Source organism: Pseudorasbora parva, chromosome 17, assembly GCF_024679245.1.
Source record: "Pseudorasbora parva isolate DD20220531a chromosome 17, ASM2467924v1, whole genome shotgun sequence".
NCBI classification, from domain to species: domain Eukaryota; kingdom Metazoa; phylum Chordata; class Actinopteri; order Cypriniformes; family Gobionidae; genus Pseudorasbora; species Pseudorasbora parva.
In genome coordinates this window covers 21,277,713-21,300,270 of record NC_090188.1, presented here as the reverse complement: position 1 = coordinate 21,300,270, position 22,558 = coordinate 21,277,713, and the positions used below count along the sequence as shown (strand labels likewise).

At 38.3% G+C, this 22,558-nt stretch overlaps 1 protein-coding gene across 7 annotated transcripts in view; it reads right to left on the bottom strand.

Annotated features, from left to right (window-relative positions):
- The window catches only part of tacc2 (transforming, acidic coiled-coil containing protein 2), a 48,656-nt gene that overhangs the window by 20,947 nt on the left and 5,151 nt on the right, over positions 1 to 22,558 (bottom strand). For all 7 annotated transcript variants that reach the window (XM_067421603.1, XM_067421604.1, XM_067421607.1 and 4 more), the window contains exons 2-5: positions 22,019 to 22,342; positions 18,563 to 18,829; positions 3,505 to 3,632; positions 1,125 to 2,550 (exon numbers count right to left, since the gene is read on the bottom strand). In XM_067421603.1, coding sequence (XP_067277704.1) covers positions 1,125 to 2,550; positions 3,505 to 3,632; positions 18,563 to 18,829; positions 22,019 to 22,342 — 2,145 coding nt within the window. The remainder of the gene's footprint in view (positions 1 to 1,124; positions 2,551 to 3,504; positions 3,633 to 18,562; positions 18,830 to 22,018; positions 22,343 to 22,558) is intronic.

The following is a 22,558-nucleotide window of genomic DNA, read 5'->3' as shown; positions in this document are numbered from 1 at the left end:
TAATAAAATGACATATGTAACAACACAAATCCTATTCTGTTGCTGTTGTTAACCTTGGTCCCATTTCATACTGTAAGTGATGTAAATATTTAATTTTAGAAGAATTGTTGAAATTCCTCTAAAATATGAAAAGACATCTGTGTTGAAAACAACCTTGAATTGTGTAAGGGAGGGAGGGAAAGTCTGCAACTGAGCAATATACTGTATATATTACATGAATTAATCTAAAATGGGCAAAGGAACCAGTGAACTACACTTCTAAAAGTAATATTACTTAAAATTACTCCCAAATAGCGGCAGTCATGTATCAGGGTGGCTTACACAACAAAACAATGTCTTGCTCAAGGGCACAATAAAGATTCCCTTGTCAACTTTCCAGTTACAGTTTCTGCTTACACATAATAAAACCTGAAATGTTTATTATCCACCAGTGTGTTAACCACTAGCCCACCCTAAAGAGAGGAAAGATCTCTGAAAGAAGAAAAATCTCATAAAAAAATCTCTGGATAAGGAATTTATTCCGAGATTTAGAGATAAGATGTCAACATTCACACTAAATTCATTAGAAAAAGTGTAGTCAACAAAAATCTAATTAGATCATGTATACATAGTAAGCCAATCAGAATAAATATTCAAGCCTTGTTTTGCACGTCCTCTGCCCATGTTCCTGGAATTGACTGCACTTTATGGGGGGCTCCACTAGATGGCAACACATTCTCATTGGATATTATCAGACATGGAGCAGAGGAAAGACTGATTAGGGAATGATGTGAAATCAGTCATATGTATCATATTAAATTATTAAACAATTGATGGTGGGCTCATGAGTTAAAAAATGTTAAAATGACATTTTATGTTAAGCTATATTATTACTGATGTTTATTTTCCTCCATCTCTCTACTTACAAGAAACAACACAGAGAAGAGGCATTGCTGGACTTCCTGTGATACATGAGATCAACAGACAGACATGTGACAGAGGCTGACAAACACCCACTCACATACACTCTGACAATTGTATCTAACCATTCAGAAATATACACAAGGAAATGTACTAGAATTTCACACAGTGCTCAACACTGAATGAATGGCACACATTATGATTCACAATAAGTGCAGACTTACGATTTAACAGGTTTCTTCTTGGTTTTGGCAGGTTTGTTCAGGTTGTGATCCTCTAACTCCACAACGTTATCATTTTCATTCTCATTATCATTGTTGGACTGGTCAAAAGTGGCAGCTTTCGTTGGCGGGTTCCCCAAATTGTTAGACGATTTGAAGGGATCGATTGAATCATCAAAGGAGTCAGGATCAAAGCTGTAGGATCCTTTAGGCAGTCCAGGAGAGTTCGGGATACCACTGCTTGAAGAAAATGGATTAAAGTTAGGATCATCCCACTTGCTGGGGTCAAAGTTATATGATGCCTTTGGGATCGGGATATCATCGTTGTCATTTGAAAGAGCTGGGACATGTGAATTGTCTAGCTGTTCTGTCTGGGGTGGAGGGGCCTTCCTTATCCCCAGTTTTGGCTTTCGGATGGGCATCTTAGCCCCTGGTTTCTTGCCGAGGATTTTGGGAGGAGGAGTGCTGCGTGGCGCCTCTCCACTGTCCTCTGAATAGTCAAACTCCAGTCTGACTGGTTGACGCTTGGCGATTGGTTGTTCCTCAATGTTGAGTAGTTGCTCTTTAGCAGGGGAAGGGGCACGGGGCTCTTCTACAGAAACAGGGTTGCCTGAAACCAATGTAAAATCAGCTTTCCTGCCTAAGACTGGCGAGTTTGCCACTTTACTGCCTCCTGTACAGAATGGGTCAATGTTTTCAAAGTTGTCCGGATCCCATTTGTAGGAGCCACTGGGAGGAATAGGAGACTCCTCGTCTGGGACAGTGGGAGCCGCAGAAACTGGATCAGGAATTTCCGGCTGGAGTTGAATTGATATTGAGGCGGTAGTGGTCTCCTCAGCCAAAGGTGGAGGACTGTCAACTCGAGACTTTACTCTGTTTCTCCGTAGGGTACCAGCAGGACTAGGACTGGGGCTGGGAGAGGAACTAGGCCTCTCTTGGGTTTGCAAGGGACTTTCGGGAGGTGGTTTCACTCTCTTTTTCTCTTCCGGTGTGCTGCTAGAAGACACAGTTTTGGAAGAGGAACGCTCTGGGTTTGAGTTCTGTCTGGAAAGAGGCTTCTTCTTTAGTGAACCTGGACGGGGCTTCTTCACTTTACGAAGGGTTCCCGGAGCACTCTCTGTTCCTATGCTAAAGGACTCTGTTCGTGGGTGAATGGGTTTGTCAGAGGTTCCTCCTGAAGATTTGTCTCCTGGGCTCTCTAACTCACCAGACTGTAGGCTTAGAGAGCGGGTGAGAGGTGTTCTGCTTGATGGTCCAGACCCAAAATTTGATTCTGGTAAGGGGCCATCAGCGATTAAGTGATCTAGGTTGTAGGCGCCGCTTGCAGCTATTGGTTTGTCCTCATCAAAGACTGTAGATTGAGAGCGCCTGGGAGGTGGAAGTACTGCTTGGTCTTGATCTTCACTAGCAGAGATGTCAGCAGTGGAGGCTGTGAAGATGGAGAATAGCATGTTACTAGATATTAAAAAAAAAAAAAAAGATCATGATTTTGAAGCAGATCACAGAATAGTGCTCACATATGTATCGATATTATTTCAAGTTAAAGAGCTGAAGAAGAATAAGTGATCAGTTGACTTAACTTAAAAGGAAGGAAACCCGTTGCCTTAAAAATGATACATACACTTTTTGCACTTTTACACATGAAGTGATTTACTTAACCATTCTAAGGAAATGGGTTTTCTCACTTTTTTTTAAGTTAAGTCAGCTAATCCCTTTTTAAAGAGTACAAAAGAAGTTTGTTGGTTAGTTTGGCTTTTTTTTATATATATAGATCGTCTTTCTGGAAAATACCTTCAACAGCAATACACCGCATTTCCACTAGACGGAGTACGAGTGCATTGCTTGATAACAAAGACTACTGTACTCCAGTCAGAGAATAATGGAAAGGCAGTCTTTTTCTTGCTTTAATATTTTTTTTGGGGGGGGGGAATAAAGCAGAACAATAAAACAATTAATGAAAACACTGGGAGAAAAGTCATGAAGATAAAGGTAATTGAAATACTATATATACAATATCTCCATCTCCTTGTTTCCAAAAAAGCACAAACTGACATCTAAAATGTGCATATAACATATTCTTGATCTAGTTTATATTTCTAGCTATATTGACTTAGATAATCTTCTGTGTTTTTCATAACATTTCTTGGGTTCCAAAGGAAAATTCTTTTGCTGTACACTCTCTAAAAAATGTAACACTGTCCTTTTTAATTTATAATAAAAATTTAAAAATTTGTTCAAAACAAGAAACAATCTCTATTTCAATGTCCTGGAATCTAAGCATCACCTAGTACACCCTGAAGCTATTCAGACAATAAATTACACTCTCTGGCTCTACATAAGATCATTGTTGTGTGAATTGTGATGGGATGAAGATCTAACGTACCTGTGTGTTCTGGGAACAATGCCTCTGAGCTGGTGCAGGCGGGCTCTGTTGGGGGCACTGGTGGGGAAGGAGACTTCACAGGGGTGGTGGACTCAGGGGTTTCGAACGCTCCGTCTGAGTCTGAGCTCCTACAGAAGAGACAATGAGACAGAAGAGAGTCTGAAAATAGCCTATTGAATTAAGAGTTGATTTAATAATCTCATTGAAGTATAAATATCATGTCTGCTTTGTTTCCATACACAGAAGTTTTCATTTCCAATCCAGCACTAATACAGCAAACAAATAACAAATACATTCAGAACAAATACATTGAGATACACCTATAGTGTATTAAACTATCCTTCATTGTGTACCAAATCTTATAAACAAATGCCTGCCTCAGCATAAGTCTAGTAGGCCCTGGTGGATTATTTACAGATAGAAATCTGAACCTGCAGCTAGGAGACCAATAACAGCAGGTCAAACACATTATTACACTCAGCCATGGTGTCCATTTTCTCTCTCATTCACTATATTCTTCTCATTTGAACTGACTAGTATCACAGTGAATGTGTTATTTTCAAAGTCTATTTTATTGCCATTTCAGTAATGACTGATGTTGCTTATTTGGCAAATGTAACAAAATGTCGGTTTGTGAAATTTTTTGGTCTTGGCATCAGTGTATAACACACAAATCTGACACCGTATCTGATCGTATAGGCGAACACATCTGTACAAATAAATATACAACAGTAAAAAAAAAAAAATTTAAAAAAATAAAGCAACAGTCCAAATACGGCAACAAAGGCGCAGCCTCAGACAGATGTGCAGACCCCCACCCAGTCGAACCGCATTAGACCCTGTCCTCTCCCTGCTGTTATCCCACGCTCACCTCTGCCTGCCGTGTATCATGTAATCGTGTCTGGAGGTCCAGCTGAGGCTGCGGAGGAGCCCTAGAGCTGGGTCTGCCCCATCCTCTTCCGATGTCCCTCCCAGCAGAGTGTCCCAGCCCCAGCGAGCCCACTGCAGCGGAGACAGAGCCTGCCACGCGCTCACTGCCATATCTGCCACCGATCACAGGCTCACGGTCACTCATGCACGTTCCTCACTCCTAATGCAGAATCCTGAAATCTGGCGCACCTCGGTTCTATGGCTTTGTGTGCTATGTCCCCTCTTCTCTTTTATCCATCCATCCTTCCCTTTTATAAATATCGTATGTTCTTTCTCTCTGGTTACTTGCTGAAGGTGGGCTTTATCCAAATGAAACCCATTGCAGATACTCGCCACTTGCAGACTCACTACTTGGCTCTCTCTCTCTCTCTCTCTCTCTCTCTCTCTCATCCTCAGACACGTTCTCCCTCCCCCACGTTTAGAAGAGAAGCAGACTTCTCACTCTGGCTGCTGTGCTGTAGTATAAAGGGAAAACTGTTTTCCTGTCTATATCATAATCTTTTTCTTTTTTTTCTCATTTCTGTTTCGTTCTTTCTGTCTATCTGAGCTTAAATTCCCTGCCAGTCTCTCCTACTGTAATGCAAATATAGACAATCTGAGAGAACAAAAACTTATACCTTAACTGTTTTCTTTCAAGAAATTTGATGATTCTAAACTGATATTTCCTATTAGTATCCACAGCAAGGACTTTGGCTGCAGTCACACACTCAGTTTTGCTGCAACAAACACTGATGAATGTATTGATGCCTTCAATTCAGTGCAGTGAACACACCCATTCCCTGCTGAAAAGACCAACACGTGTTTTGGATGCTGGTCCATGGGATGCTAATCAGAGATCTTAACCAGCAGGACAATCTAGACCAGCAGGTTTTTTTTGGTTTTTTCAGTAGTGTATACTTACAAACACAAATTACATAATGAGCATGTCATATAATTGAATGCAAAATGTCACTCATTGAGGTTGACTGATTCATCAGTTTTGCAGAGTAATCGGCACCGATAGTTGATTGGTGAAACAATCGATGACCTGCAAAAATCCATAGTTTTCATCAACAGTTGTTCTGGGTTTGCGTCCGTTTAAAGGGGTGATGAATTGAGAAATCAACTTTTCCTTGAGCTTTTGATATATAAATCAAAACATTATCCTGTAGTTTCAGAGATGAAAACGTCCTTTTTAGCCAAAGAAAAGCTTTTATAGACACCAGGCCCAGAAAACGAAAAACTAGTGGCGAAACACCGCCTCTACAGAATAATAAGCACATGTAATTCAGTAGCCCCGCCCACCAAATCATCAGATCATGCTAGCCAGCAGCAATAAACATCCAAGACGATAGCAAGATATTCTGGAAGAACACAGTCGTTGGATTTGCAGACATGTCGTGCCTTCTATATTGTGGAACCTGCTCTGATGCCTGTGTAATGTTGTGCCTTCTATTTTGGATCTGACAGGAATGGTGCAACAAACTTATGCGAGTAAAACATTGTGTGTGTGTGTGTGTGTGTGTGTGTGTGTGTGTGTGTGTGTGTGTGTGTGTGTGTGTGTGTGTGTGTGTGTGTGTGTGTGTGTGTGTGTGTGTGTGTGTGTGTGTGTGTGTGTGTGTGTGTGTGTGTGTGTGTGTGTGTGTGTGCGCACGGTTCACGCTTATATCGACCGATCGTGCGGGCCATGTAATACAGAAATAATAGTCTAATTAATCGCGTGTGGATGAGAAATAAATCATTGTGTTTGTTTGATAAAGACATTTACGAGCCCTGTGGTCAAGAGAATCATTGCAGTTGCCACATTCAAAATAATCCCTACCTCATGTGAACTGAACTGATAGACATAGATATGACAGCGGAGTTGAAGCTCATTAAATATGCTAATCTTATCCAATTCTAGCCGTGGGCATTTACTTCTCCAGTGACATGCCCATCAAAACCCAGCGTTCAGAAGACAGCCTCAAAACCAGTGTAGAAAATAGCCTATTACTTATTAGTTATATATATATATATATATATATATATATATATATATATATATATATATATATATAAATAAATAAAAAAATAAATAAAAAATAAAATAAAAAAATCACACAAACATCATTAGTTGACCTCAGACAAGTTTAAAAAAAGGAAAAAAAGTGTGCCAGTTCATGGCACCTTTAAATGTCTGTTGTCATTATACAGAACGAGAGCGGCCTCTAGAGGCGGAATCACTGATGCCTCGAGTTGTTTGTTTTGACACATAAGGATGCTGACACATCAGATCCACCTTTAGAACACTGACAGCGAAAAGGTATGCATACAGTCCAGTACAGCACATGTTGCAATATCATTATACAGTAATTCATTTGTTGACTAAATGCTGTATTAAATGTGACAAAAAATAAACGCAAGTCTGACCCAAATGTTTAATGTCAGAATTGTTACCATCTATTTGCATTACTTAATATCCAGCTGGTCACTTATGCATTCATTAGCCGGCGATGTTGCATTTTTGTTTTGTTTTTTAAGCTATTGACATGAGAATGAAAATGTTCATGCAGCCGACAGAAACATAGGCCTATAAACAAATCATAAACGTATCCGATTTAGTTCTTTTTTTATCATCACTGCAATACATATTTTGTTATTTTAATTAGATAACCATCAAGTTCATTCTAAAATAGAGGCAAATAAATTGTGAGACTATACATATAATATACAAACATTTCTGTTAACCATAGTTAATGCACTATGAACTAACATGAATGATCAAGGTACAACTGTATTGCTCAAATATTAAGACATTCTGTAAAAATGTATACTGAACAATACATGGCAAAGTTACCAATTGGCAGATACTTATTTTATTTAGCATATTTTAATGGCTCGATACTGTTTATATTTATATATAGTACATGCATATAAGTTCAGCACTGTTTTACTTGGAGTATAATGTTTGTTTTGATCCAATGGGTCTATCAATTTAAAAAAATACTGGATGAATTAATCATCAGCAAGTAATTATCAGCAAGTATAGGCCAACCTAGTTATCGGTATTACAATAATCTCCTAATTTAAATATGTATCCCTATACAGATCAAACCCAAAAATGATTGGAAAGGATAATGCTCTAATTTGATAAAGACAGAGAGCAATACAAAAAGTATGAAAGTGTTGCATTATAATGAAATAGATTTGCACAAAAAAATATTATCATTAATATTACATTCAATAACATTCAAAGAAAGATTGCATGGAGTGCATTTCAAAGTATTCCAGTCTAATTTTACAGCAGTGTGTTAATGACATTCGATGAGATAATTATCAGTTAATGAGCATTTCAGCTCATGTAGTGATGTTTCCACATATCTTGCAAGCACACTGTTGCCATGGTGACAGTGCTCTCTAGACATATGCTCCCATGCGCTAGACAACGCACACACTGGCAACTTGCATTAAATCCTAGACAAAGCCTCAAATTTCCTTCTCTTTCGCATAGATCCACACACGCACAGGAAGCCTATTACTGCACATAAAACCCATTTATTTCCTGGTATGGGAAAATAAAACACTGATTTATTTCTGAAATGTCTGCTGAGGAAATTAGGTGGAACACTGTATCATCAAGCCTATGTTCCTCTCGGGGGCTTTAAAAAATGGGATTTCCAAGTCCTGTTTTAAACTCTCCTCTAGATGATGGGGGTGGGAAAAAAATGTATATGTACATTTTTTATTAATTTCGCTCAGACAGAAGAATTTGCAAATTGCTAGTAATAAATTGTAAATACAGTAAATGAAAATAAACAGAATCTGAAAATCTACATGATCAAAAATATACTAAACAAGGTGAGTTTGAGTGTTTGGAGACAGTCAGGCTTGCCTGGCACAGAACGACACTGCTGGGTTCAGCCACAGACACTGCTGTGAGCACGACAACCCACGATGCTGTTTTAACAAAGCTAACCTGAACGATAGGACAGCTATTGGTGGGACAGAGAGGAGAGTGATTAAGAAATTGCTCTATAAACACAATTGCTAAAATGTATCAACACATCACTAACAATAGACCTGCATTAAATCATACTATGTGCATCTAAAATCCACCCACATTATAAGCTTAGCCATAATTAAAATAATCTTGGGAAGAAAAGAAAAGAACCTAGGCTAATGGTTAAAAAAAAGGTTGTGATGTGCTCATTTTTATGCCAGTGGGTACAAAGTGTACTAGAGACTGAGGTGCTGACATGGGTTGACCAAAAGAGGGAGACAAATGAAACGGTAACAGAAGGAGGGAAAAAGAGACTGGCCATGCTCCAAATGGAATACTATAGCACACTCACTGTGTACTGGTGTGTACATGCTATACCCAACAACATAGGCCATGTTTCCAACCCTTAGAAGTCCCCTAAAGGATACTTCACCAAAAAATTAAAATTCTGTCAATTTTCTCATCCTCAAGTTGTTTCAAATCTGTATACATTTCTTTGTTCTGCTGCATTCTGACAAATGACGATATTTTAAAGAATGTTGGTAACCAAACCATTGACTTCCATAGTAGGAAAAAGTACTATGGTAGAAAATGGACTGGCGGCCCAATATCTGCTTGGTTATGAACATTCTTCCACATATCTTCCTTGTGTACAGCACAACAAAGACATTTATATTGGTTTGGAGAAATTTGAGAGTGTGCACTGTGTTGAGTTTTACTGTGTTAAGTAGCAGACCACTCCTGTCTTTGGTAGTTTAACACCTAGAATTTATCAAAACTTTATAAATCTCTATATGAACTGATTAAGCAGTTAAATCACAGCAATATAATATATGCATTAGACTGATTTTCAGTCACTCTCTCAGTCTTGATAACACATTGATTCAGTACAGAATATTGCTTAATTCACCCAAAAATGAAAATGGTGTTATCATTATACTAATTTAAGTTGTTCTAAACCTGTATGAATTTCTTTCTTCTGCTGAACACAAAAGAATATATTTCAAAGAATAAGTAATCAAACAGTTAAAGGGCACAATTGACTTCCATAGTCAATTTTAGTGTTATTATGTTCAGCAGAACAAAGAATTTCACAAGTTTGGAACAACTTGAGGATGAGTAAATCATTTTTGATAACAAAGACTATATTTTAATTATTATTTATATTTCAAGTCAGAAATCGTGCAGTACCATTAAACATGCAGTTCATAAAAACTACAGGAACCAAGTTCCTCAGTAAAGAACTGCTTCCTCTCTGGAGGGATGCAGTGATGTACCAGCTTTCAGCACTAGAACTATCAAATAATTCAGGCATACTCTCAATATTTTATGTGTGCTAGATCTCCTGCAGCCCTGAGTTTATTTCTCTGAGAGGATTGTTCTCAGAGGATTTAAGGAGCGATGAGAGACAGAGAAAACTGTTCATAAGCATCACCAAATTGGTCTCAAAAGGTGAATCACCACACTGCTCATTTTGACATTAGGCTGTCAAAAGAAAGATTGAATGTCTTATGGACCCATGGTGACATCACATACTGTTGGGGACAAAAGGACACATGATCGCTGGTTGACAGTTCCATTTTAACAAGACAAGATACTGCATGAATGACAAAACAGCACACTCTAGGAAGTCACTGGAGTGGTGGTTGGCCAATAGTACAATACATGCTCAAACAGGTACAGTATGTGCCAGTCAAACAGCAGTGTATAGAAAAATTAAAACAAGCTACAAGAGCTTTTATGCCGTTCGTGAAAGAAAGTGCAGGTTACATGGTTACAACCTTTACAGAGTTGAATGCTTAGCAGTGCATGAAATCTCCTGCAGTCTATGTGTTTCCCAGTAGAACTGAATGTCATTGCTCATTGCTTCAGTGGTCTAAAGTGAGTAAGTACTAGTGACATTGAATTCAAGGTTAGATATAGTGCTTTCCATTAAATGACTGCTGAAAATTCAGCTTTGCCACCACAGGAATACATATATATAAAAGATTTTATAAAGGACTTCCTAGCTCATGCTTGTTCTTCCATCAGGTTGCACTCTGTCCTGATGAGCTACAGGCAGGTCAATGAAACAAATCTAATAGAATACAGCTTTTAGAGTCGAGGTTCAAACTCCCACGTAAACTATGCAGGTACTGTTATGTAAGAATTCTCAAAAGGGGGTTGCATAAGCCAAACTTCAGACGCTAAAAGCTATGTTAGTTATGGCTGAATGAGCAGCACTGTGGTGCTACAATACTTGTACTTAAAGCACAGGCATCAGAGCAGGTTCAAACTCTCATCATCCCCAGCTGTGTTGCCTAAAGCAACAAATTCCAGTTTTTTTTTTTTTTTTTTACAAAGGTCAGTAAAAACAAAACAAAATAACCATTCTGGCCAAGAGGTTTGGGATAAAGTGTAAAATGTCTTATACTTTACAATATGCTTTATAAACACATTTAATTTATATACACTTTTAAAGGAATAGTTTGCTTTAACTATTTATTTTGTGTCACCATTTACTTACCCATGTTGTTCAAAATCTGTATGGCATTTCTGTCATTTCTTCGGTAATATCTGAACTGCTCTTTTCTTTACAATAAAAGTGGGGATCAGGAGCTGTCAAGCTCCAAAAAGGAATGAAAAAGCACAATAAAAGCATCATAAAACTCTAGTCCATATAACTTATTTAAAGTAATTAAAGTGAAGCGAAATAAAGGCTTTGTGTGGGCAGACTGAAACGTGTCAGAGAGCTGTGGTCAAAACTTACATTCATTATATCGAAAGGAGCAGCTTAAACACGCTACTAAAAATCTTGATTTATATCCCACAGAAAGACATTTGTTTTGTTTTTGTTTTTTAATGACAGAATGTTCATTTTTGGGAGCATTATTCCTTTAGATTTAAAAACAAACACACAGGGGTATAGAACTCTACACTAACTACACAAAATTGTCTATTTTTATAAAAATCACTGCCGGTCACTGCCATTCTGCTCTTGTGAACCTCACTCTCTCACTCTCCCCACCCCCTTTTCTCCAACACATCTCAGTGTTCTATTTCAGCACCATCTCGCTCATGCTCTCGGTGCTGCAGCATTAGCCTCCATCCCCCACAAAAACACACATCTCTCCCTTGTTAAATACAGCCAATACTCCCCCATCCAGACGTCTGCAAAGCCTGCCAGACTGGAACGCACACATCAATATGTAGCATTACAACCACCAACAAAATGTAAATAAACACCATGTCCGATTGTGACATCACAAAAACAATAACAATCCCCTCCTCCTTTGTGTGATTGGCGTTTCTCTGACAAACACTTCTGAATGGTTATTTTTCTTCTTTTTCCACAAGCTAAAAAGAATACTCACATGAGACTCAAACCAGGTGAGCAAACCAGGTACTAGAACAACAACAGCCACCAGCGACGACAACAAGGTTGTCAAGAACCCCCTTGTCTTCTCTGGTTCTTACTCACATGCTCTCGGGACGCTCCTGAGAGGGACAGGGAGGCTGTCCGTTCTCAGCGGACTCCACTGCTCCCATCCTCTGCTATATGATCTCCACGGGCACCCGTCTCCCTCCTCCTCCCCCCAACCTGCGCCTCCTGTTCCTCCACGTCTCTCGTCCTGAGGGCCCTTGGGCTGGCGTCAGACACGCTGCTTTGCTGCAGTAGATCCGGAGCAGATGGCATCAGGGGAATACGGGTGACCCACACTCAGCTCTCAGCATCTCTTCCTTTCGTTCTCGCTGACTCCTTCTCCGTCCCTGTCTACACTGCATTAGGAGGAGGCTGTATTTCTCTATGTATCCTTGACAACAACAGAGCAGAACTGCTAAGCCTTATGGGTAGAGATGTGGAAGGATGCGAAGACGAGTGAGCAAGAGAAAAGGGAGGGAATGAGCGATGCTCCTGTTCTCTAGCAACTCTGTCTTCTCATTGGTTTGCTATGGTGTTTGGCAAAGCGGCTGCTGGTTCTCTCCATAACCCCTCCCACTCCAACTCTCTCTCTCTCTCTCTCTCTCTATACCTCCCCAGGGACCGGAGTGCTTTAAAAGATGAGCAGCCTTTCCCTGTCGATCTGAGCTCTCTTGTGGCCGATCAGTGCAGCGAATGCAAACAATAGCCGACCCCACACCAAGCCAAAAGACACAGGTCTCGTTTTCCCACATTGAGACACAGGAACTGAGGAATGCGATCACTCCTGTCTTTTGTTATGAAGCACCTTTTTCTCTTTGTCTGTGTTCCTATTATTTTGTTATTGCCCTAAATCACATTACCATCCCTCCCCTGTCAAAATACAGTTCTTAAATGAAAGTTAATCAGATAAGAAACGTAACCCTGATGGTCTCTTTAGGCTCTTCCAAACCTGTCTGACTTTATTCTTCAGAACAGAAGATATTTTAAATTACGTTGGGTGCAAACAACTTTGGAAACCACTGGCTTTTGATCACAAAGCACACTTCTTAAGAAATTATTCAGTTCCAGAGAAAAAAAGGAATATGTTTTGATAAGTTGTTTCATTGTTCATGATTTTCCATCATCTAATGAAAAATTAACTACAGTATAAACAGAATTTCAGCATGATAACATGCATCCCACATAAAAAAAATTACGTTACCTCTGTACATAAAAATTCAACGAATCCGCACATGCTAGATTATCTGATTCTCTACTTTAAATGTCTTTCAAATGGGTTCTGATGGGCTCAGAGAAACATATTAAAATACTTTCCCATCACAAAACCGACAGAGCATGATTCTAATAGCAACATCCAATAAAATCAACAAATAGAGCATAAATTAACTGTATGCAGACTTGATTTACTACTGCTCGCTCAAAGGTTTCAGATCTTTCTATTTGCTCAGGTCAAAGTTGTAATTTATCAACCCCTCTTAGAACAGAATGGGGTAATGACAAAAAAAGCCATCAGTCCTGAGGATCTCAAATGACTAAAACAGATATATTAAAACAATTCTATGGATATGTTGTGAAAGGGTTTGTTAGTGTGACCTGGAAAATGAAATGAGAACGAAAATGACAATGACAATGAAAATGAAAATGAAAATGAAAATAAAAGACAACTCAAAGAAAAGAGTTTATCAGCCTGAAGGGGAGTAGCAGCGATTCACACAGGTCGAGCTAATCCATATTGATTTACAGCATGAGACGGCAGCAGTTGTGGGAAATTGGGACATTGGTGGGGGGATCTGAAACATGAGATTATAAACCTATTGTTCACTCATGAGAAAGCAGAACAAAGAGATTTTCGCACAGATCTGCCTATTTACTTAGAGAGCCTGAGGACTGGACACAGAGTTGGGAAAGTCTTCATGCCCCAAAGTTAACCAGAGCTTTGTTTTGCTCTTGTGTTTGTATACAACATGAGAATATGAACCTGTGAAAATGCAAAATTACGGTAAACCTGATACTCAAAGCTTGGGGCATTTTTCTGAAAAGGGAAAGGTGGGCAGTGACTCTTCAGTGGAAAAAAGGGAGAAATAATTTAAAAAATAAAAATAATATCATAAAATTAGAGATAAATGAGTGCATAACGCATTCATTTTTCTAAAACAACACTGTCCAACACTGTGTCAAACAATTACTATTATAGCAAATAAAATTTGTCATGAAATCTTTTTAATGAACTATTTACTTGAATGTATTTATGCATTATTTAATGTCAAAAATGTCTTAATTTCAATAAATAATATGTTAATATATTATAAAAATACAAAAACAAAACAAAACCTGGAATACTTGCATTCTCTCCAAATCCACTGCATCCCAAACCACTACCAAAACGTTTTTTTATAATCACAGATTCGAAAAAGCTTCCACCAGTGAACAAAGGATGCACATCGCTTGAAAGTCTTCATCTAGCTTCATGCAGAATTTGTTTTCATCTCAGCAGAAACCAGGGGCTATGTTTCTAATTTTCAAGAGCAAGAGTGAAGAAACAATACATCCAAGTAGATGATAAATTACAGCAACAGCAGAGGGGGTTTTAAAGACTTGTCACCAGTTTAATGTCTGTCTGTCATTCAGCTAGAAGACAGAAAGACATTAAATAGCTCATTATTTTACAATAAAAGACATCTACAACAAAGCTGTCAAAGAGCGCATGTAGTGTGTACTGACAACTTCATCCTATGCTCAGACACAGGAAACTGAAAATGAAATTTTTAAGCGGTGCAGCCACTGAAAGATATTGCAAAGGCAGTTTTTAAAAGATTCATAACATGGGCTTTTAGTATCTAGGTTGAACTTACAGCATCAGTACAAAAACACAGAGAACAAAATGTAGTTGTTTTTTTGGTCTTGAAAACATATTTGCTATGACTGTCAAACCCTTAAATCTGCCACCAGTGTAACAATATTGAATATATTGAGTTTGAAATATTGAACTAGTATATTGAACTGATATACAGTATTAAGCTATATTTTGCAAATGTATAAATGTTTACCTGAAAGGGTTTTACAAACCACAACTGTTTAAATTTCGGAGACTCATACACTAAATCATGCATTCTACAAATGACTAAGAAATGACCTACAAAAGATAAAGAACGAATGCCCTTGGTAGTTTCATTGCCCTAATGGAAGTTTTATGTTGAGATGCATCAAGCTGGCGCCTCAGGACATCAGTTTTATTGTTGCTGGATGGTGGGGGACTTCTGAAAGAAATCTCATTATGCAAATGCTGCTTTTTACACACGATTTTAAGATTTGGTGCTCAGTAGAGAGAAGAATGAAAAGGAGATTCATTGTTTGTGCATGTTTGTATGCACACTTAGTATAACATAGATCTGTTTGTCCCTTCTGATTTAACAGGGGTCATGTGTGAATTAGATAGTAGGGCTGAACAATTATTTGAATTTTTAATCATGGTTACAATTACGGATGCCACAATTCCATAATCATTCAAAGACACTATTACAAAAAAAGTCCACTTAAAATATTCTGCATGCTTAAGATGTGTTTTTTCTTTCTTTTTGCAGGTTAAGGGTTTTTTCCATTGTTCTAATTTTATTTTTAATTATAATACCATGCATATATTTTTTAAGAAAGAAAAACAAACAAATGTATAGTTGACATTGAGCCTTAATGCTATAGAAAAGCAATATTTAAAAAAAAAAATCAGGAAGCTTTCTGAGTTCAGCTTACTTTCATATCAAATAAAGCATGCAGTTGCTTCAAATAATGGTATAAAGCTATTCAAAACATCATTCAATGAAAATTGTGATAATCGTAATTAATAATCGCATTTATAATTCAAAGGGAATAATCGTTAATTATGATAAGTTCAGCCCTATTAAACAGTTCATTTGGTCAAACTGTACACTGTCAAAAATGTACAAATATTGTAGGGGATACAATAGCAGTGCCTTACAAAGTGTCCACCTCTGTGCCTTATGCATTCTGCTTATCTTTATGGGTAGATAAGATGCAAAAGTGTACCTCTGCCCTAGTTACAGTGCAGGATCGTTTATATCAAAACTGTAAGCTACAGTTGTTCTACAGCCTGATCTGATCTTCAAACTGTGCTGCAGTGGGCAGCAGACCTCAGGTCCAGTGCAGAAAGAAACACATGCACATACATGATCGCCCTCTGCTGTCTGGTAGAAGAAATGCAAGCTGAGCTCATCGCCTGTCAACGTGGCTGAGTCATCCTGGTCTCTATCCAAACACAGTTCAGTTCCAGATTGATGAATACACTTTTACAACAATGTACACAAATGTAAATGAGTAATCTACAATAGCAGCAATGAGCTGACTTTATGGCAACCATTGTATCCTAAAGCGTCAGATTTTTTTTGTAAGTGTTACAATAAAATTAGCATAAATACAGTGGCCCCAAAAACTATTTGGACACTTTAAACTTTATGAACATCATTGCATTAGATAACAAAATGGAAAACGTGGAAAATAAGCACCCTTTTCAAGCAAAACATTTCAGTTTTAAACATAAAATAAATACTAAATTAATAGATATACTCTTCAAAATTAAGTATTTGGACACTTTCTGACTGTCAAATGTTTGTGGAATATATCCATGTATTCCATGTGCTGAACTACACCTGTGTTTACTCTGCTAAGACATCTGTGTGAACTTGAGGGAAAGCGACTTCAACCACTAAAAATCACCAAAGGGATAGTTCAGCCAAACATTTAAATTACCCATTGATTTACTCACCCTCAAGCCATCCTAGGTGTATATGACATTCTTCTTTGAGACGAATGCAATCAAAATTGTCCTGGCTAATCTAAGCATTATAATGGCAGTGAATGGCAGCCCAAAATTATAGCCCAAAAAAGTGCATCCATCCATTTATAAAAGTAATCCATACGACTCCGGGGGGTTAAAAGAACACTCCACTTTTTTTGAAAATAATTTTCCAAGTCCTTTAGAGTTAAACAGTTGAGTTTTACCGTTTTTGAATCCATTCAGCCGATCTCTGTGTCTGGCGGTAGCACTTTTAGCATAGTTTAGCATACATCATTGAATCGGATTAGACCATTAGCAACGCACTCAAAAATGACCAAAGACTTTCACTATATTTTTCTATTTAAAACTTGACTCTTCTGTGGTTACATCGTGTACTAAGACCAACGGAAAATTAAAAACAAAATTTTTTTAGACCGATATAGCTAGGTACTATTTTCTGCGTAAATATCACTGCGTTGCTGCACCCATGGCATGGCAGCAAAGTTCTCTGATTATTACACAGGAATGAGAGAATAGTCTAAAATCGGTCTAAAAATCTAAATGTTTAGTTTTCCGTTGGTCTTAATACATGATGATGTTTTTTAAATTGGAAAAATATTATCTTTGAAAAAAAGTCTTTGGTCATTTTTGAGAGCGATGCTAATGGTCTAATCTGATTCAATGATGTATGCTAAACTATGCTAAAAGTGCTACCGCCAGATACAGAGATCGGCTGAATGGGTTCAAAAACGGTAAAACTCAACTGTTTTACTCTAAGAGACTTGGAAAATGAACCTGTTTTCAAAAAAAGTAGAGTGTTCCTTTAATATAGGCCTTCTGAAGTTAATTGATGGGTTTGTGTAAGAAAAATATCCATATTTAACATGTTATAAAAAAAATAAAAAATCTACCTTCCGCAATACCACCTTCTGTATTCAACTAACAGAAAAAGCACAACTAGCGCGACCTATGACATCAGATTTTAACTGCTAGAGGCGTTACACTTTCTTTGTTAGTTGAATATGGAAGGTGGTCCGTCGGAAGCTTCATTTTATAAAGTTTTAAATATGGATATTTTCTAACACAAACCCATCGATTCACTTCAGAAGGCTTTTAATAACCTCCTGGAGCTGTATGGATTACTTTTATATTAGATGGATGCACTTTTTGGGCTTAAAATCTATGGCTGCCATTCACTGCCATTATTATGCTTGGATTTGCCAGGACATTTTTAATACAACTCCGATTGTACTCTTCTAAAAAAAAAAATAAAGATTGCCATATACACCTAGGATGTCTTGTGGGCAAGTAAATTATGGGATAATTTTCATTTTTAAATTTAAAGGCAGTTGGTTAAAAGTAAAATTTTCTATGTGAATTTAGTCCTGAGACAAGAACCATTTGCTTGCAGATGTCACATGGTTTAACATATTGTTTAAGGATGTAATAACTTTTATACATTTTAAGAATGATTAAAGTGTTTCAAGCCACTATGGAGATGCATACAAAGCCTGGTGCCAATAGTCTTTATGATAAATTAATTTCTGAGAGTTACATTAATATTAATATTAATGAATACAGACAGGGGAAATGCAGGGTGTATTCATTGAGGTACTCAGTGTACAGTGCTGTACATCCAGTGTGTGGTGCAAATCCCTCAGGATCATCACTGCTATTATTATCACCACAATCAACAAAACCCTCCAGATGCACAGTGATGCTACTGATATCTTAAAGGCAGATTAATTTACATAAATCTAATTAATATTCATAATTTCTCAACACGTATGAATAGTCATTCCCAAACAGGAAGGCATAACTTGTAAAATATACATATATTTGTCCTCATTGTCTCAAATCATGAAAATAAACCAAAAGCAAAACTAATACAAACTGAATTAGAGTGAAACAACAGCTCTACAGCATTCTCACACTCTTTTCAAGAAGAAAACACACCAGGTAAATGATTATATCCTACCTTGCTGGAGGTTCAGAGTGCTGGAGCAGTTGGATTTGAGGAGGCAGAGGGGCAGCAGGGGGAGTCTCGGGTAGATCAGAGGGAGCAGGAGGAAAGGTCTGGGGCTCAAGGGGAGCCCTGTCCGGAGGGGTAGGGGGTGGTGTGGGGAACTCGACTGTGTCCTGTAGCAGGTGGGCAGGGAGGGCAGGAGCAATGCTGTGCTGTGGTGGGGGTGATGAGAGAGAGGGGACAGGCTCACTCCATTCAGCAGCTTTTATCAGAGGGAACCTGAACAACACACATTTCCAAATATTAACACCACAAACACATGCAAACACACACAGGGCAGGATAAGGAGAGAAGCAGTGTCACCTATAAAATGGTTCACGTAAGAACCATTAAAAAAGTATAATAGCAGCAATAAGATAATCTCACATCGAAGACATCAACAAAGCAAGATTTAAAATAAAACTACCATTCAAAAGTTTAGTGTCAGTTTTTTTGTTTTTGTACTTAGTAATTTTATTAGACAAGGATGCATTTGTTAATAAAATATTCAGATTTGTCATCATGGGAATAAGTTACATTTTGAAAATATAATAAAATAGAAAGTTATTTTAAAAATCTAATCAAACAGGCAGAGCAGCAGACAGTCCTTCAGCTGCTCCTATCAAGGGGTGTGCCTCATGTCACATACTAAAAATACACCTCACTCCAGCACACTGCCTAAACAACTGCACATAGCTTTGCGCTATCCTTTTAGTAACAGTTAAACAGTAAGCAGAATTGCCCTCTAATCAGGCCTACTCTATGTATGCATCAAAGTATTATGATCATCTCCTTCTTTTGCTTTAGCCGGATAGTGGGAGATTGCATGTTAGACATGATAACCACAAACCACAACTTTAATCTACACAACAAGCCAAGGTTTCTAATGCACCAGGGTTAATAGGAAGAACACAAACACACAATCTAATCTCCCAGGAGCAGCTGTGTCCATAAGAATGGGTCCAGACAGGGTTTTAATAGTAAACAGACTGCAGAAAATAAAGGCAGCAGGGGGGAGCTGGTGTTTTACCAGCCATAAAAATAACAGCGTCACTACTGTTAGCGTAGCTGCCATACAGCCTTTTCACAGTCTTACATGCAAACACTCCATCAAACTGACTGACAGCTATATTAAGGCATAATTACACAAGCCACACTGCTCTCCTTTAATAATTTCAATTATAAGGGGTTATTGTCTTGTTTTATAATGTGCAATTGTTAAACATTTTGACTAAGCACCTCCTTTCAAAGCTTCCTTAAAATAATTGTTTCATTAACTCAGAATAATGGCCAACATTTGTTGCCTTGGTAACTGTTGCTTAGCTCTTGTCATGCATCACAAAGTTTCCAAGACAACCCCCCCCCCCCCCTCTCTCGGGAGCTATTGCATCCACACATAAACATTTATTCACTAAGATGTAAAATTACAAGTGGATTTTAAATAGATTGAATTGAACCCTCAAATGTGGAATAAGGAACACAAATTACATGGAGCAGTCTGGAAATTACAAATTCAGCCGTCCTACATAAAATGTGTGAAAATTGGAAACACAGAATCCTGTTATATGTGACCTATTTGGTAACTGTGTGGTAGGCACTATAAAAATTAGCATGAGCTCTCAAATAAACTAATCACTTACATGCTAATTCAATACAAATGCAGTCAGCTGGACTATTTTTTAGTTATTTATTAAAATTGGCACAATTATCTTAAAAAGATAATATTAATTTGTAGAAGTGGAAAGTTGGTTGCTAGTCTAAAACATCCTAAAACCTTCAGGCTATAGTTGTGCAGTGTAATTCCTTTATATATAAACCCTCAAAAGCCACATAGTTCAAGAGCATCTTTGAACATCCCCAAATTAATTAAGTAAATTCACATGCCACAAATGGTATGTATGATATCATTTTATCGGCTCAAGTCTAAAAGCAGGTCTAGCAGTGACACAAAGTCTTTACAGATGTTTATCTCACATTACCAAGAGCAAAGGTATCTTAACTGCAACCATAAAGTTCTTGCGTTATCTGCTTCATTCCTTACAATAACGGAATTTAACCTTCTGTCAACACAGAGCAAATCATTATCATCAGTCGTCTGACACTGTCACAACAAAGTTTGAGCAAGCCAGCAAATTAAGACAAAAAGAGCGAGAGACTACACAACACACTTCCTTATTCCCTCCCTGTCTTCCTACTGTCCCTCCCCCCATATATCCAGTGAGATCATCATAAGCCCTCTGTAATTACCATTGCTGCAAATACCCATAAGGCTGTATTTTCCATCAACTTCAACTATTAGTCAAATCAAAAGAGAAAAACATCATTTTAAACAGCAAAGGACAGTATAGAACTCACCCGAGATCAGCACCCAAAGTTAAGTGTGGCTATTCTTTTAGGCAAGCCACTCAAAATTCCTCAGGCAGCCACTTTACACTCCCTCTCTCTTTCATTTCTCCCTATCTCGCTCCCCTTCCTCACAGTCTCTTGTGAGTATCTATCTATCTATCTATCTATCTATCTATCTATCTATCTATCTATCTATCTATCTATCTATCTATCTATCTATCTATCTATCTATCTATCTATCTATCTATCTATCTATCTATCTATCTATCTATCTATCTATCTATCTATCTATCTATCTATCTATCTATCTATCTATCTTCTCACACTGAGTAATATTCTCAACTGGAGCTGCCCTGAACGATGGCTTTTGTTCCAGACTGACAGACCTCTTGGTATGACCTCATGTGAGGGCGTTGGTGCAAATAGCAAACACATATGCATGCTTTAGCAAGACATGTGCACGCACACACACACACACACACTGACAGATACAGGCAAAATTCCTTTAGTCCACATCTGTGACATGTAACAAAGAGTGGAGCATTTACGGATACTGGGGCAAATGCACAGTCAAAGTTTATCTCTCTTCTTTCCCCTCATTTTCACTCCCTTTCACTTTGTCCACCGCTCTCTCTTTCCTTTTATCTTTCTGTCACTCCATCTCCCACGTGTCTTTCTAAATGAGGTGCCAGGCTAAAATCTTTGACTGACAAGCACCAAGTGCTCCACTTTCATCTGTTATGGCTGCTGCAACAGAGCAGATATAGAATGAAGAGAGGGAGTGGGGGATAAAAAAAATGAGACAGAACAAGAAAAGTCACCTGAAAGAAGCTAAATGCGATGCTCACTGATGTTAAACCAGTTCTTTAAAGACTTTTCTACAGGTCTTGAACACCCACATAGCAATATGGTTAAGTTAAGCAACAAAATAGACAAAATCCATCACACAATATCCAAGTTGGTCCATCCAGACAAACATCAAACAAAAAATAGTCATCATTCAAAGGAAATTTCTGTGTGGTTTGTAGCAGTTGATTCAATGAAACCAATGAAAGTGCATAGGAGTTATTTATGAGGCCTCACCTGCAGTCTTCTTGTTCTTCTGGCTGCTCAGTGACAGGGGGTAAACTCTCCTCAGGTGCAGGGGGGAAACTATCCTCGGGCGCCGAGGGGAAAGGCTCCTCAGGTGCCGGGGGGAAAGGCTCCTCAGGTGCCGGGGGGAAAGTGTCCTCAGGTGCAGGGGGGAAAGTCTCCTCGGGCGCAGGGGGGAAAGTCTCCTCGGGCGCAGGGGGGAAAGTCTCCTCGGGCGCAGGGGGTAAAATCTCCTCAGGAGCAGGGGGAAAAAATTCCTCAGTTGGGGTTCGGAATTCTAGTTCAGCCTGAGGCGAACTGAGGCTCTCAAATGGTCTGGAAATAAAAATAAACAGAAAGAGCAGATGAATAAATTATGCTTACTGTTTGTCTCAATTCAAACGTCTTATAGCCTGCATGCATGCAAGTGTACGTGTTGCACTCAAATATGAGAAGCCCAGTGTGTGTTTGTGCGTGGGTATGAAAGGATTCTTTCTTGCCCTAAAGGGCACGAGTTGATGTCACTGTTGAGGTCACTCTCAGGAGATAATG